Source organism: Triticum urartu, chromosome 3, assembly GCF_003073215.2.
Source record: "Triticum urartu cultivar G1812 chromosome 3, Tu2.1, whole genome shotgun sequence".
Taxonomy (NCBI): Eukaryota; Viridiplantae; Streptophyta; class Magnoliopsida; order Poales; family Poaceae; genus Triticum; species Triticum urartu.
In genome coordinates, this window is record NC_053024.1 from 186,941,456 (window position 1) to 186,957,651 (window position 16,196).

The following is a 16,196-nucleotide window of genomic DNA, read 5'->3' on the forward strand; positions in this document are numbered from 1 at the left end:
TATCGCAATGAGGGGGAGCCTCAGATTGGCGGCTCCTCTAGTTCGCATGCTGGATCTGATAGTCGCAAAAGTGGGACCAAGCAGGTATGGGTTGCAAAAGGGGATCAGGACAGGTATGCAGCTAATGATACTTTCGTTCGCGAGACAAGACGCAAAACAGCGTCCGTGTTTGACCGTATCTCAGAACACTACGATGAAGCGGCGGACCCCGCGAGACGGGGCCGCCGAGAGCAATGAATATCCTAGCCTAGAACTGTCGAGGACTGGGGTTGGACTCGACAGTAGGCGAACTCAGAGACCTGATTAGGTCATACAACCCAGCGGTGGTGTTTTTGTGTGAGACAAAGAAGAGAGCGCGGGCAATGGAGAAGATCAAGTGGAGTCTTGGTTGCAGAGATGGGGTTGCGGTTGATTGTTGTGGTAAAAGTGGGGGCATAACTCTTTGGTGGCGTGACAATGTTCAAGTTACTGTTAGACCCTGGTGTCAGTATTTTATTGATGCAACTGTTGTTTTTTACGGCAAGGCGTTCAGAATCACTGGATTCTACGGCGAGCCGCACACGGAGCTAAGAGAGAAATCTTGGGAGGCCCTTCGGTATCTGAGAAGACAAGATGACCAACCATGGATATGTCTTGGGGATTTCAATGAAGCGCTTCTCCTGACTGAACAACAAGGGGGTAATTTGCGAAGCTTTACACAAATGGACAAGTTCAGGGACTGCCTGGCTGATTGTGGTCTAGCTGACCTAGGCTTCTTTGGGTATCCTTATACTTGGGACAACAAAAGGGATGGCTCGGCTAACATCCAGGTTCACTTGGACAGGGCAGTGTGCAATGATGGCTTCCTTCAAATGTTTCCTGACACGACAGTTGAACATATAATTACAGAAGAGTCGAACCATAATGCAATTGTTGCTAGAGCTCAGGAGATGGCTCTTGATGCTAATTTGGGTACCCCAAGGAGGTTTATGTATGAAGAGATGTGGGCTAGACATGAGAGCTATGAAGCAATGGTCACCCCTGCATGGAATAATGCGGCCTCTGGGGAGCAGGGAGCGATGAGGATGGGTGAAAAGCTGCAAGTGATGACTGCTGAAATTCAACACTGGGGCCGGACGGTCTTTGGGTCGGTCCGGCGTCAAATAAAAAAGTTGAAGCTAGATCTTGAAGATGTTAAACAAAGGGCTCTTGTCTCTGGTACCTCACTAGAGGTGCGGGATTTGGAGGGTCAGCTCCAAGAACTGTACGAGCATGAGGAGATTATGTACAAGCAACGCTCTCGTGTAGGGTGGCTGCATGAAGGGGATCAAAATACAAGGTATTTTCAGAATCAAGCTACGCATCGGAAGAGGAAGAACACTGTCCGTGCTCTGAAACGGACGGATGGCAGCAGGTGTACTACTGATGTGGAGCTGAGGGCTATGGCTGCGGCCTTCTATGCCAACCTGTCTAGCTCAGAGGGCTCATCGGGAGCTGACGCGGTTCTAGGGCTGATGGAGGAAGTGGTTACTACTGAGATGAACACTAAGCTGACTGCGCCAATAACTGATGAGGAGATTGAGTGTGCTCTTTTCCAGATGGGAGCTACCAAAGCCCCGGGGCCAGACGGCTTGCCCGCTATGTTCTATCAGAGACACTGGTCTTTGCAGAAAGGAGATGTTTGTGCTGCTGTTCATGACTTCCTTGCGGGTGGTGCAACCCTGGAGACCTTTAATGATACTGTCATTGTCATGATCCCCAAGGTGAGTTCTCCGGAGTTGTTAACCTAGTTTCGTCCTATTAGCCTATGTAACGTGCTTTATAAGATTGCAGCGAAGGTGTTGGCAAATCGGCTTAACGGTATTTTACCGGTCATGATTTCTGAGGAGCAAAGCATGTTTGTCCCGGGGAGGCTTATCATGGACAATGTCTTAGTGGCGTATGAATGTGTACATGCAATCAGAGACCGGAAGAGGAAAAAACCTCTTTGTGCTGTAAAGTTAGACATGATGAAAGCGTATGATCATGTGGAGTGGACCTTCTTGGAACAAGTTATGCAGAAGTTTGGTTTTGACCAGGTTTGGGTTGACATGATCATGAGGTGTGTTCGTACCGCCAGATTTTCTGTTAAGCTCAATGGGGGTCTCTCTGATCTATTTTTGCCATCAAGAGGGCTTAGGCAGGGGGACCCTTTGTCTCCCTACCTCTTTCTTTTCTGTGTTGAAGGTTTTTCTGTACTGTTGAAGAAAGCTCAACAGGAAAGGAGGATTAGAGGAGTGTCATTTGGGAGCACTGCCCCCCATGTGACTCACCTGTTATTTGCGGATGACAGCATTGTTTTCTTGGAGGGATCACATGATAATTTGGAGACTCTTAGAGATATCCTTCAGTGCTATGAGTAAGCTTCTGGGCAACGGGTCAACTTACAAAAGTCATCTATCTTCTTTGGTAAAGGATGTGCTGAGAATAAAAAGGCCATGTTAAAGGGGATCATTGGTATTACATCTGAAGCACTCAGTGAGAAGTATTTGGGCCTACCAACTGTGGTGGGAAGATCAAAAGATGGTACTTTCAAGCCTGTGAGGGAGAGTGCTCGGGGCAAGGTCTTGGGATGGAAAGGACAAGGGCTCTCGAAAGCGGCCAAAGAAGTTCTTGCGAAGTCTGGGCTGCAAGCTACACCAACTTTCACCATGAGTTGTTTTCAACTCTCAAAGAAAATGTGTCAGAACCTGACTACGATCTCTTCTAACTTCTGGTGGGGGTCAACTCATGGTGAGAACAAAGTTCATTGGGTAGCATGGGACAAGATGTGTCTTCCAAAATGAGATGGTGGCATGGGCTTCAGGAATTTTGAGGCTTTCAACCAAGCTTTGTTAGCTAAGAAAGCATGGAGGCTTCTGCAAGAGCTTGACTCGCTCGTCACCAGGCTTCTACGAGCATGATACTATAAGGATTCCTCTATCATGCAGGCTACGTGCCCCTCAAACGGATCATACACCTTTCGGAGTATCCTTTTTTGTCGTGACTTGTTGAAAGAGGGGCTGGTTTGGCGTGTTGGAGATGGGGCTGATATCTTAATTCACCATGATAACTGGATTCCTCGAAAGGGTTCCATGCGGCCACTAGGACAAATATTCATGCATGGAATCACTAGGGTGGCGGACCTGCTCTCGGAAGGTGGTGATGGCTGGGATCATGCAACTATTGATGCAATGTTTTCTGCTGATGATGTTGAGGATATTAAGCAAATTCCGGTGGCTGGCATGGGGCTCATGATCTCCTAGCTTGGAACTTTACAAAATCTGGGGAGTTCACCGTTTGTTCTGCCTACCATCTTGCTATGAGTATACGGCGTGCGAAAGCTGGCCGACCAGGAGGTTCGTCGTCGGTACACACTCACAGGAATTGGCTGACTTTGTGGAATACCCATGTCTCAAATAAAGTTAAAATTCATGTATGGAGACTTCTGTCTAATGGGCTGGCCACTTGGTCAGGGTTGCATCGCCGGCGCATTAAGCCGGGCGTTTTCTGCGCGGCGTGTGGGAGGGAAGAGACACTGGTCCACCGCTTCCGGGGCTGTCCACACTCGAAGGTTTTCTGGCAAGAACTAGCTAAGAAGAGGAGCATTCATGCTTTGGTCCCGCATGAAGTGATTGAATCAAACCATGCACTGGGACGGTGGCTTCGGTCCTGGATAGGTGAGGCGCAGGAGGAGCAGAAAGAGATGTTTTTTCAGGGAGCTTATGGTCTGTGGCTGGCTAGCAATGCTACGAGGGATGGCGTCCGGATCCAAGATGCAATTGAGGTTGCTGCGTCGGTCTCCCGCTTCATGGACGAGTGGAGTAATGCGGTGCCAAAGAAGCTTCGGTCCTCATCAGCGCCTCCTGTGGACAGTGGTGTCCGCCGGAGCAAGGATGGACCAAGGCGAATGTGGATGGAGCGGTGGGCAGGAGCTCGGGTGATGGAGGTGGCGGGGTTGTCTTTCGCGACCACGCAGGAGCCTTTCATGGTGCCCTCGCTCATCTCTTTCCTCAAGTGACAAAACATGAAGTGGCAGAGCTTATGGCATGTCGAAAAGCCTTGCAGGTTGGGTGGGAACTTCACTTTCAGAGGCTACATGTGGAGATGGACAGCAAAGAGGCCGTGTGCATGATCAACGACGCGAAGAGAAACCTTTCGATGGTGGGCACTATTGTGGAGGACATTAAGTCACTAATGTGTTGCTGGCAGGATTGCAAGGTTACTTGGAGAAGAAGATCAGCAAATAAGGCTGCTCACACCCTAGCTAGACTAGCTGTAGGTGATGGAGTGTGTATGGTTTGGCGGTCGTCACCTCCGGATTGTATTCTAAGTGTAATCATGGATGAAGTCTCGGACTTTGCTTAAATAAAGTAGATGCTTACCCAAAAAAATCTTGTTTTCTTCTTTGCACATGTTGAAATATTTATGTTTCCTCCCAAAAAGTTTAGGGATAAAATTTGGGTCTAAAAGTTTTTGTATTTTCCCCACATTTGGAAAAATAAAATTGGCGCTTGGGGACAAATGCTCCCTAGAGCCGAACTGATTTTTTGTAACTTGAGTGCATAATTTTAGAGTTGGGGTACAACTACCCTTGACAAAATATGACCCCCCCTATAAGTCCATGGATAGGACCCAATCACCCCTCATTTGTCCACCATTGCAACCACACTTTCATTTTAAAACCCCCATTTTCGTACTACTCCATGCAATGCCCATTATATCTAGGTAATCATAATGCATGAAGCAAACTACTCTAATCCTACTCATCGTCGGAGATATCAAATACCCCATTACCGAGGCCACTAGCGATGCTCCGGGGCCTCCTCGTCCTCGTCCGTGAAGAGAAGCTTCCGCTCCACATCAGCGAGGTAGGTAAGGCGGCGGTTCTCCACCATCTTCTGCTCATACTGGACCGAGTCTAGGTTCTCGGCTATGAGTTTGCAATCGGCGACCAACGTCACATACGAGGCATTCCCCGCTTGCTCGACCACCCCATCACACCTCCGCCCAAAATCGTCGGGCTCAACCTCCATGCCGCCTCATCCTCGTCTTCCGGCACCTCGACCTCTCACTGCGCCTGCGCCTCGTCCTTCTCTGCACGCTAATCAACGTGTTTGCCTTCGTCTTGTGGTGTGCCTCAGTGGCACGGCATTCCTCGACGGCACACATCTCCCACACGATCTCCGCCCGGCCCTAGGACGTTAGCATTTTGTAGCAGGATTATCTTCTCTCTGACCATGGCAGTCAGGGAGGCCCAAGCAGAAGGGGAAAGAGATTGGTGATTCGGTGGCGGCGCAGGCGCGAAGAAAAGGAGGGAAATGTGGACGACCAGGGTTTGCCCTCGCCGTTTGGTTAAATAAATAGTCGGGTTCTTGCCAGAGTGGCACCATGAATGCAGTCACCAAACCAGTGACCTCCTCCGACGGATCAAAGCTTTTTCGTGCGGGTCTCACATGTTGATCCGACGTGATGGACGTGTCCGAGAGTCCCTCTATCCACCCCACATATGGACCGGATATGAATGGTGATGTACATCCCAAACAAGGCGATCAAGGAGGTGACTAGGGATCCCTTGCGCGTCGCCGGTGACGCCGCCGGTTCCCTCTCTCTCCGTCGGTCGCTCCGGCGGCGGGAGGGAGGGGAAACCTCAGGTCTGTTCACTAGGTGGGTGTGTGGTAGGGTTAGGGTTGAGAGAGACGCTGCCGAGGCCGTTGCGGTGGTGTCGCGTCGAAATAAGTTTCTCCGGGCTCCGTTCGCGGTCAGGCGAGGCTTTTGCCTTCGTCCAGGAGCCAGCGGTGTTGGGATCCCCGGATCTCGTCGAGGTCGCGGGCTATGGTGGTTGGAGGTCCATCGGCACTGGCCGTTTGGATCCTCAGATGGGCGATGGAGGCAGGGAGACGAAGACCCTTCTTCTTCCTTGTTGGTATGATTTGTTGCTGCTGTTCTTCTCCTTCCTCTGCACTGATGCTGGTGGGAGATCCTGCTTTGTCCGGGCGGATGACCCGGCCGCGGTGCTGGACCGGTCGGATGACTCGAGTTCTCTTCCTTCCGGAAGGGACACTTTTCGCGGTACTCAAAGCCAAAGATGGCGACGGCTGTTGCAGGTGTGTTGGATTGATGTTCATGCCCTCTCAGCGCTGGTGTCAAGAAAGGAGGAAGCAACGTGGCGGCAATTGTACCGTTGTCGAAGATGATGACCTGTTTGCGACTGGTTGCAGATCTTTCTGCTGCAGGGGTCTTCTCTTAAGATTCAGGGACGATAACACAGGGCTCCGGAGATCTTCTTGTATTATGGTTGTCTTAGGGTACTCTAGGTGTTCATGGTCCTTCATGTTTGCTTTTCAGTGTGCTTGTAAGGGTCAACTACTTTGTACTGATTCATGATATGAATGAAAAATTCTAAAAAAAAAACATATGGGGCTTGGTTTGCGGGTCTTAGTTAGGCGAAAAAATACCATAGGTGAATATATCTAGAGAATATGATTGGATGGCCGGCTGGACCGGACTCGTGGGCGGGAGCTGCGGAACACCTGCAACCGTTGTTTTCCGATAATCCACGATTGAATACAGGTTGTTCACCGTTCACCCAGTCAACAGAAGCTGACCCCCCCTGTCCCGCTTGACAGTGTCCTTCTCGTGCGGACTTCTCGTGCTCGCCAGCTGTGGAAAATATCGCGATGGGTCAACAGAGGTCGTGTGCAGGAGACACGACCCAGGCGTGGACCTGGTGTTGGTGCACCGCGGAATCACGCGCCGCCCCCGTGCTCTCCTCGGGGCCGGTCCATGCGCCGTGCCGCTGCCTCCGGACTTGTCGTGTCTTCAAAAGGGAAACTCAACCCCCCACTACTGGTACGGAGGGCGGGCGCGAGCCTTGCAGTGCAAGAAGGGAAGGCAGCGCCGCCCGCCGCCGTCTCTCTCTCGAGGAGGAGGGGAGACCTCCCCGCCGCCTCCGTCATGCAGGGCGTCGAGCAGGAGGACGCGCCGCGGCGGCGGCGGCCGCCGGTCGCCACGGAGGCTCTCCGCGACAGGATCGTCGAGAAGGTCAAGGAGAACCGCGTCACCCTGATCGTTGGGGACACCGGATGCGGTAACAATCGAGTCGCTTTTCCTTCGACATACGTTCCTTCCTGCCTCGATCGCTCGCATTTGGGTGATTCGATTTTTTTGGTGGCATTTGGGGTTTGGGGGAGGTTTATCCCTTTTTTTAACCGAAAACCACGGATTTTTGGCCTGGATTTCCGCAAATTCCCTTGTTTGCTTCCTGCCGCTCTGTTTGTTCATCTGCTTTTTCCGGCCTTTTTTTTGCATCTACTGTTTAATGGGGTTTTGGGTCTATCGTGGGTGGCGGCATTGGGGGTTTGTTGGAGCAGGGGTTTCTGCCAGATTGGGAACTGCGTGTTTCAACTCTGATTGGATGGCGGCATTGGGGATCTCTGCCTTGCTTTCTCCCTTTTTAGGGGAAAGGGCAAGAGATGGACGACGGAGGAAGGGTTTTTGGGAGAGTGGTGGTTCTTGAATTTTTCTCCCGAACTTTTCTTCCTTTTACTTATTTTGATTTCTTCTGAGTTCTGACGCGAGTGTGGATCTACCTTCTAATAACCAATCTTCTGGATTTGGGGTTTTACTAAAAAAAGGCTCGCAATTTAGATCTGTTATATTCATCGCTACCTTTTCGGAGACTCTTCTTTTCTGAATTTCCTTGCATTTTTATGTAACAGCTTTTGTTTGGTTTTAGGCTTTTCTGAATGCACGCATGCTCATCCGACATACAATGGAGGAATGATGTAGAAATCATACTTCTGTATGATTGGACTATGTTACTCGCATACATTATCCTGCTTTAGGATGTTAACTTTATTTTTAGTCACACTAATGGATTTAACCCGTTAAATTGCTGTAGGAAAGAGCTCCATGGTTCCCCAGTTCCTCCTAGAAGGAAATTTGGAACCAATTATGTGCACACAGCCAAGGAGGTTTGCTGTAGTAGCTATTGCTCAAATGGTGGCTGAATCTCGCAACTGTCAGGTTGGAGAAGAGGTTGGATATCATATTGGTCACTCCAATGTGTCAAATCTCAATTCAAAAAGGTAATTTCTCACTGAATTCGCGAGCCAATGGCTCCTTAGTCCCTGATATTAGGCAGATGAATGAATCGTTATATTCATTTTCTTCTTCATTCTGCATTCTCCATGGGCATTACTGCGCAGGATATCCACATTTAGTGTATTTTCAGTGCTTGCCTACTTAACTCCTTCCAGTATATGTAGCATTATATTTAATTGATGTATCTTGCACACCTGAACCTCATGATTTTCTCACCAGTTCGTTGATTTTGTGATATATCATTTGTGCTATATCAGGTCAAAAATTGTTTTCAAAACAGCTGGTGTTGTACTGGAGCAAATGCGTGATAAGGGCCTTGCTGCATTGAAATATAAGGTTATTATTCTTGATGAAATACATGAAAGGTCTGTCGAATCTGATCTTGTACTTGCTTGTGTTAAGCAGTTCATGATGAAAAAAAATGACTTAAGGTAAGAACTCTGATAACATGCATTGGCACATTTCATTTCTGTCCACCTTACAAAATTATCTTACTTCCTTCTTATTGCTAAGATATGTCATGTCACTCTTGACATAGGTTGGTTTTAATGTCTGCTACTGCTGATATCACAAGATACAAGGAATACTTTAGAGATCTTGGAAGGGGTGAAAGGGTTGAAGTGATTGCCATTCCAACCAGTCCTCGTACGCGCATTTTTCAGAGAGAAGTCCTATACCTTGAGCAGGTATGTATTGTAGCTGACTTCAGCGTTTAACTGGGCTCTCAATGTTTGGCTTACTAATATACCATGAAATGTCGATATTATCTTACCTAAATTTCTTCTGGAAGTTTAATAATGTACCTTCTAGTATCTACAGTGCCTTGTTACTGAAGATGCTGCAGTTTGTTTCCTATTTGCTCTTGTCTTATACCCCCTCCGTCCGGAAATACTTGTCATACATCCCCTTTTATTCATTTTGATGACAAGTATTTCCGGACGGAGGGGGTATTTAGGAATGGAGGGAGTATATGTATGTACATTGGATTTTACAAAAGGAGTATTATTTAACGAATGTAGCATTGCATCATTCTCATTAATGAATTATGTTACAATTGTGAGTTATTTAATTAGATTGGGTTCATTTAACTATTATTAGAATTTGGGTTAAATCCTTACCCCCTCCCCTCCATTGAAGACCCCCTGTCTGACATGCAGGCCACCTTGTGTCTGACATGTTAATCTATGCCCTAGTGGCTTAAGGGTTTGATCTCTTTGTAAGGGCGTAAGAGCTTTCGCCTTGAAATTGTCACCTTCCATTGTCTAGTTTGTGATTTGCCTTATTTGATACGATCAGTACTTTACATGGATCTCTTCTAGTCTGTTATTTACTGTTGTCACCTGATGCAATGTCAGATTGCTGATATTCTCAAGATGAATTCTGAATCACTTTCAACAAAGTATTGCTCTGGGGAGGATGCTGACGCTGATGCTGGTCTAAACTCGGACGTGTATCAACTTATCCACGAGTTACTGTTGCACATACACCGAAGTGATCCAGACCTTGAAAATAGCATTTTGGTTTTCCTTCCTACATACTATGCATTGGAGCAGCAGTGGATCCGTCTGTCATCTGTTAGATCAGTTTTCAAGGTGCACATTCTTCATCGCAGCATTGACACTGATGAAGCACTTCAAACTATGAAGGTCTCAAAGTCTTGCCGAAAGGTATTCGTTGTTTTATTGCAATTACCTTGGTTCAGTTAAACATTTTTTACCTGTTAAGATAATCTCGCAAGTTATGTGGTGCCAGTAGTGGGACATGGTGACAAAATTGAAATATTATGCAGATGGTGTACTTGTGGAGTTGTTTCCTATATATATCACTATCATTATTTGCTTATTCTTAATTTTATTCATCTTGTAACATGATGACTTTGATTGGCTGTGTCCGTTCACAGTATATGTGGCCCACCGAAGTGCCCCCTCCACTCCATTGCCAGAAAAAGTTCTGTGTTTCCACGTCTGAAAACAAATGAGTTCAGCTTATTTTTCTCTCCACCACTCCCCTTGCACGTTTTAGTGACCAGGGCACAATTCCAACTTATCGGTATAGATTTGATCCTTGGCCCTAGTAACCATAAATGTTGCAATTAAACAATAATGTGTAGGTAAAACTTAGCATGGATGTATGCATGCTTACATGATTGGAACAATTTCATCTTGTCAACCGATTTCTCTGAGTCGTTTGTACTTCACATTGCAGGTTATACTGGCGACAAACATTGCCGAATCATCTGTCACTATTCCTGGAGTGGCTTATGTTATTGATTCCTGTAGATCATTGCAAGTCTATTGGGATCCAATCAGGAAAACAGACTCAGCTGGGCTTGTATGGGCTTCCAAGTCTCAGGTTAATCTCACAAATATACTGGTGTTATCCATTTTAAAAACTTACTTTAACCCTGACGCTTACAACTACTTTAACCTCTTCTAGGCTGAGCAGCGGAAAGGCAGAACAGGCCGAACCTGTGATGGTCAAATTTATCGCTTGGTAACTGGACCATTTTACAACAGTTTAGATGATCATGAACATCCTGCCATTTTAAGGTTATCGTTAAGAGAGCAAGTGCTCATGGTTTGCTGTGCAGAGTCAAGAGCTATGAATGATCCTAATGGTATTTGTTTTACTGAAATTCAACTAATACTGGTTGATGTTTCTTCTCACATGACCAGTTTCTGTTATATAAATATTTATATATTTGGTTGTCCACATGTTAGTCACTGCACCATCTGTCCTTAAGTGCCTATTTTTTTACACTTTGCACAGCCTTAAGTTTGACCATTTAATTCCATAACACTATTCTGTCAACTTATAGAAAAATCACCAAATTCTTCTATGTATATTAGCGATCCAAGGTTTAAAAGTTCTGACTACATGCATTTGAAAACAAACTTTATCTGGGTATATGTGGGTGGGGGGGGGGGGGGGGGGGGTATATACTGCATTTCTTGTTATTTGGCTTAGATTAAGCATTAAGGTAATATTCTCACTAACAGTTCACTTTTTCCAGTCGTGCTGCAAAAAGTTCTCGACCCTCCAAATTTGGATGTTATTCAAGATGCACTAGACTCACTTGTTCAAATCCATGCATTGGTTAAGCCAACTTCTCCTAGAGGGCGTTATGAGCCCACTTTTTATGGCTGTTTGCTCAATAGCTTGCCATTATCGTTTGATGCTTCTGTTCTTGCCCTGAAATTTGCGGAGATTGGCTTTCTCCATGAAGGAATTCTAATAGGCATTATGTTGGACATCCAACCACTTCCTATCCTGCAACCTTTTGGCTATCAAGCATTGGTATGTTTCAGTTGCCTCTTGCAAAATGCTTAGATCCCTGTGTTGTATTTTAGTTATATATTATATTATATATGTATCCAACTGCCTGTTTTCCAGTGTAAGATGTTTAGAGACAATTACTTCGACGAGGATAGCAACCTGAAAATTGGCAAGAAGGAAGCTACATTAATTGGAAACCTTTGTGCATTCCAATTTTGGCAGCGAATGTTTAAGGTACGCCTTCACTTTTTCTAGTAATCACTGTGCATATTTTCAGGACCTGTTGCATCTGATAGTTGGTTATTAGTAGTAAGTTTCAAAACCCACATTATGTTAAACATTTACTGTTTTGTTTTGAGAATTGTGCAATTGTCTTGCCCATGAACTAAAACTCTTCCATAGCTTGCTTCGATGTGCAAATGCTGTTTGTACGTTCTTAAAAAAGTACTACATTTACTAATGCATTGCTCATTTCTTTTTCCAAGATTCCATCAACAGCGACACAGTTTACTCTCTCAGGCCCATTCCCAGTGAATGACTGTTGCTAGAAAGCTACGGTCTTGGCCTTCGTGAGAATGATTATTGATGAATCAAAATGCACTTATCATGGTCTTCTGTTTGAAACATTAGTTACTTTATCACTACATTTTCATATGTTTCAGGACAAGTATCGTCAAGAGTATCTGAAAATGGTGGCGGACGCACAAGAGCCAACAGCATATCATGCCTTTATCTCTAAACAGGAAGAAGTGTGGTGTGCATTTCATAACCTCTTGCCAGCAGCACTCAACAATATCTCTGAAATTTGTAAGTTCTTCCTACTTGTGATAAAAAAAAGATAAAATGAATGTTGTGCTCATCTATGAGTTACTCTCACTATATGCATAATTTGATCACACATTGTTCATGTTTGTAGTGTTTGTTGGGCACATTTTTCACACTTATTATGTACCGATGTTTGGATAAAATTCCTATTCTATTCTTGTTCATGAATCTAATTGATAGATCAGATGTTGTTTTTCACAATCCATTCAGTATCACCGGGATGGAAAAGTCATCTTGTTGAATTTACAAAGTCAAAATTTTATGTCATCGCAATTACATCCTGATAAAATAAAATGAATAATCCGATTATGGAAGCCAATACTATTGCATTTATTGCTACTGCACAATTCACTGTAGTTTGATCGCACATTGTTCATGTTTGTAGTGTGTGCCCTGGGTACATTTTTCACACTTATTATGTATCATTATAAATGAGATGTTTGGATAAAATTCCTATTATATTCTTGTTGATGAATCGAATTAATAGATCGGATGAAGTTATTCACAATGTCGATCCTATTCAGTATCACCGCAATGGAAAAGTCATCTTGTTAATTTACAGAAATCAAAATTTTATATCATCGTGATTACATCCTGACAAAATAAAATGAATAATTCGATTATGGAAGCCAATACTATTGCATTTATTGCTACTGCACTATTCACTGTATTTTACTGCTTTATTACTTTGAATATATGTAAAGATTCTCAGCCAAATGATGAATTCAAATCAAACCTGAATTATTACTTCTTTTAAATCATTGAACAAATGAACTATGTACGTAAAATATAGAAATGGTAGCCTAGTGGGTTATGCAGAAGTTCCTTCCAAAAAAAAATCTGTATGATGAACTTGTACCAAAATTGAAATAATGTAAGCAATACTGATATTGGTTAACTCTTTCTTTTCAACAGACGATGATGTTATGTGCACACTGCACCGTTTTAGGCCTAGTTTTCTTGTGGAAATCGATCCTCCTAAGTACCTTCTGCCTTCTGAATTCCACCATGTGTGTCTTCACCATAAAGTACTAGAGCCAGAGGATATGAATTCACTCTCCCTGGAATCTGAGAGTTCCCACTTGGGTTCACAGAGGAAGTGTGCTGCAACCCCTTATGTTTCTGCAACTGATTTTGGGGTCACTCTCACTGTTGTCGTACTGAAGGCGCTTATTAAGGAGGTGTGTTGTAACTTCATGCTTCGTCAAAATTTCCTTATTCAATAGAAAAATTAGTATAAATATTTATTCACCATGTTGCAAACATAATGATTCTTGGTTGGCTTCCAGATGAAGACACAACTTGCAGAGGACAATGTAGTTTCTTGTAGGGAACGAGTTAGTGGTTATGCTCAACAAACCGTTGAAAGTGAGATGTGTGTGTTCTTTATACGTGGATCCTGTACTCGAGGCAACACATGCCCTTTTTCTCATTCCTCTCGTGCCCCCAAACCAGTATGCAAGTTCTTCCTTACATTACAGGTACCATATTTTCAGCAGTTTGTTTTTCCCATTTTCTTTTGGTCATGTCACTAACGTTCCAGCTTATAATTGGTAGGGTTATGTTATTAGTATTGCAGTGTGTGTGTGTGTGTGTGTGTGTGTGTGTGTGTTTGTGTGTGTGTCTGTCTAGCGAGTTTAATGTTTTGACATACTATTACTGTATGAAGTAATTCAAGGAAATTCATTGGTGAGACTATGAACAAAATAGTGATTTAACTGGTAAATGAATTTTTTAGAACACAGTAAATGCCATTAACAACAGTTCGATAGTATGCCAGCTTGAAGCTCATTAAAAAATTATTTATTGAGCTTGCCTGTGTTTATTTAACTGCACGTCTATTTTAAAAATTATCTATTGAGCTGCCCGAGTTTAATGTTTTGACTATTGAGCTGTAATCTTTTTATCTGATGTGCTATTCCTTATGATCAGGGTTGTAGAAATGGTAGCTCTTGTTCATTTTCACATGATTGTGGCTCCTCGAACTTGAAAACTTCATCTATTACATCTGGAATATGCTCTCAAGAAGACATGCCTACCGCAGTATGTTGTGCGAAGTTGCTGCCTGCAGGTGGAGATGGGCATGTTCTTATCATGAATGACAAAAATCTGCAGTTCTCCTATAAAATTTGCCACTATTATGACCCCACTAAGATAGTTACATGTACACCTGGTCTGCATTCAGTGGAATCTGATTCAGTGACAAACGGCATCATGATACTCCAGAATGTGGCTGATCCTTGTCGTCTGATTCTTGGTGGTGAACGTAAACTACCCGTTCCTTGGGCAAAGTTACAGCGGGTTTTCTGGTTTGCTGATTTTGATTCTGATGAATCAATGAATGAGAGAGTTCTCCTGCAGAAATTCTTTGAGCATATTGCCATCAAGACCTTGTCAGAGACATTGCCCAATTTGCAGGTTGTCTTGATCATGAACAACACAAAATTTGTTCACTTACAGGTATGCCAATTTCTTAGAAGCAAAATATACAGCTAAAAACTACTGTTGTGCCTGATTAATGATAGATATTTTCTTATTTGCTTGTACCTTTTGCCTGAATAACTTAATCCAGGTTATCTGAGTATGACCTTGCTGCCATTTTTACAGGCTGAAAGATTGGCAAGGGAATGCTTCTATTTTCTGCGTGAATCATTTATGTTCGATGAAGGGACTCTGGGATGGTTTTCGGACGCCCCAAGTTATCCAAATGGGATGCAAGTATCAGCACCAGTCGCTTACGTTTTCAACATGCATCCTCCTACTGGCATTCAGTTTGGTGACTATCAAACAGAGCTACGCAAAGCCTTACGGAGAGCCTAGTTAGGCCAGTAGAGGTTTCTCAGATGTGAATAGCTAGGTCGAATCATTTTACGAGCTGTAATTTTTTTGCTATGGTCAGATCAGACTACGAGTGCCATCTCAAGTGAACCCACGCTCGCTAGGAATTCTTATTGGTGGAGATAGAGTAGGCCCTGCTGCAGTGACTAATGTTGGTTTCAGCTAACTGCTTTAACTTTATTCTCGTTAGGTTGAGAACTGAAGTGTTGATGGGTAAACCTTGATATCCCTTTTTTGGGGTAAACCTTGATATCCCTTTTTTGGGGTAAACCTTGATATCTTGAGAAGGTCAGATGTTGGTTTGGAATTGTTTTTCGCCTTTTGAAATTTGAAAGTAATCTAGTACATTGCATCGCTGCAAAAAAAGATTCCCGTCATACTCGTGTGGAAAGTTTGAACTATGTGGAGAAGAAGTGGGTTTTTAGAGAAAACTGGATGTATTAACTATCACATTTTGGTGCCGGAATACACATATGCCCAGCCATGGGATTCCCTTGCATCCAAAGTTGACACCTCAATACCTCATTGTAGTAACTTAGCAACCTATTCCCAATTTGCCTTTCCGCCAATAGCAAATTATTTTTGGGCTGTTTGGCTTGCGCCTGAGCTGGCCCTGCCAATCCGGGCCATGCCAAATAATTGGCGCAGGATTTGGCCGCCCCCGTCTCATCAAAAAGATGGCGTGGAAATGAACTAGCGAACGCGAGGAGGGCTGGGCTCACCAAAGTTTCTGTGTCCATGCAAACAGCTTCCCAAGGGCAGTCAACGCCAATATTTTGGACGGGCACTCCAGGGTACCGGACTGATAGCCTGAGCGAGAAGATAGCATCCATTTTTATGAATCAGGTTCATGATTCCCAGGTTCGTGGCAAGATAAAATGCATTCAGCACTGAATGGATTTGCTTCCGGCCTTTGCTGTGATCACCTCTCCTCTATAGCCACGGATTTATGACACACCAGCCACCATGGTTATACTATCCCCAGATAAACCCATCAGCATTAGCTTTCAGTAGTCCTCGTTTCTCCATGAACTACAGATTTTGACTAATTGCAGGTTTCTACATCCAGATACACATCAAGCCTTCCAGTCGTATTGCAACCAACTTGTCAGCTTGAATCAAACAATGCTTAGGCAGCAGCAAAAAGAAAAAAG

General features: G+C 44.4%; 1 protein-coding gene across 1 annotated transcript; it reads left to right on the plus strand.

The window, feature by feature from the left end:
- The first annotated feature begins 6,768 nt into the window (after window positions 1-6,768).
- On the plus strand, window positions 6,769-15,349 carry LOC125543539 (zinc finger CCCH domain-containing protein 4-like). Its single transcript, XM_048706914.1, has 14 exons — window positions 6,769-7,087; window positions 7,901-8,087; window positions 8,361-8,534; window positions 8,642-8,789; window positions 9,459-9,770; window positions 10,309-10,455; window positions 10,540-10,720; window positions 11,117-11,400; window positions 11,497-11,613; window positions 12,042-12,186; window positions 13,120-13,385; window positions 13,494-13,685; window positions 14,137-14,664; window positions 14,812-15,349. Exons 1-14 carry the CDS (start codon window positions 6,784-6,786, stop codon window positions 15,022-15,024), a joined length of 3,198 nt encoding a protein of 1,065 aa, XP_048562871.1. The 5' UTR covers window positions 6,769-6,783; the 3' UTR covers window positions 15,025-15,349.
- Window positions 15,350-16,196: the final 847 nt, after the last annotated feature.

Coding starts and splice junctions, on each gene's coding strand:
- LOC125543539 (XM_048706914.1), top strand. CDS start 6,784: ATGCGCCGTGCCGCTGCCTCCGGACTTGTCGTGTCTTCAAAAGGGAAA. Junction 11,614..12,041: donor TTTGGCAGCGAATGTTTAAG/GTACGCCTTCAC, acceptor CATATGTTTCAG/GACAAGTATCGTCAAGAGTA. Junction 12,187..13,119: donor CAACAATATCTCTGAAATTT/GTAAGTTCTTCC, acceptor TCTTTTCAACAG/ACGATGATGTTATGTGCACA.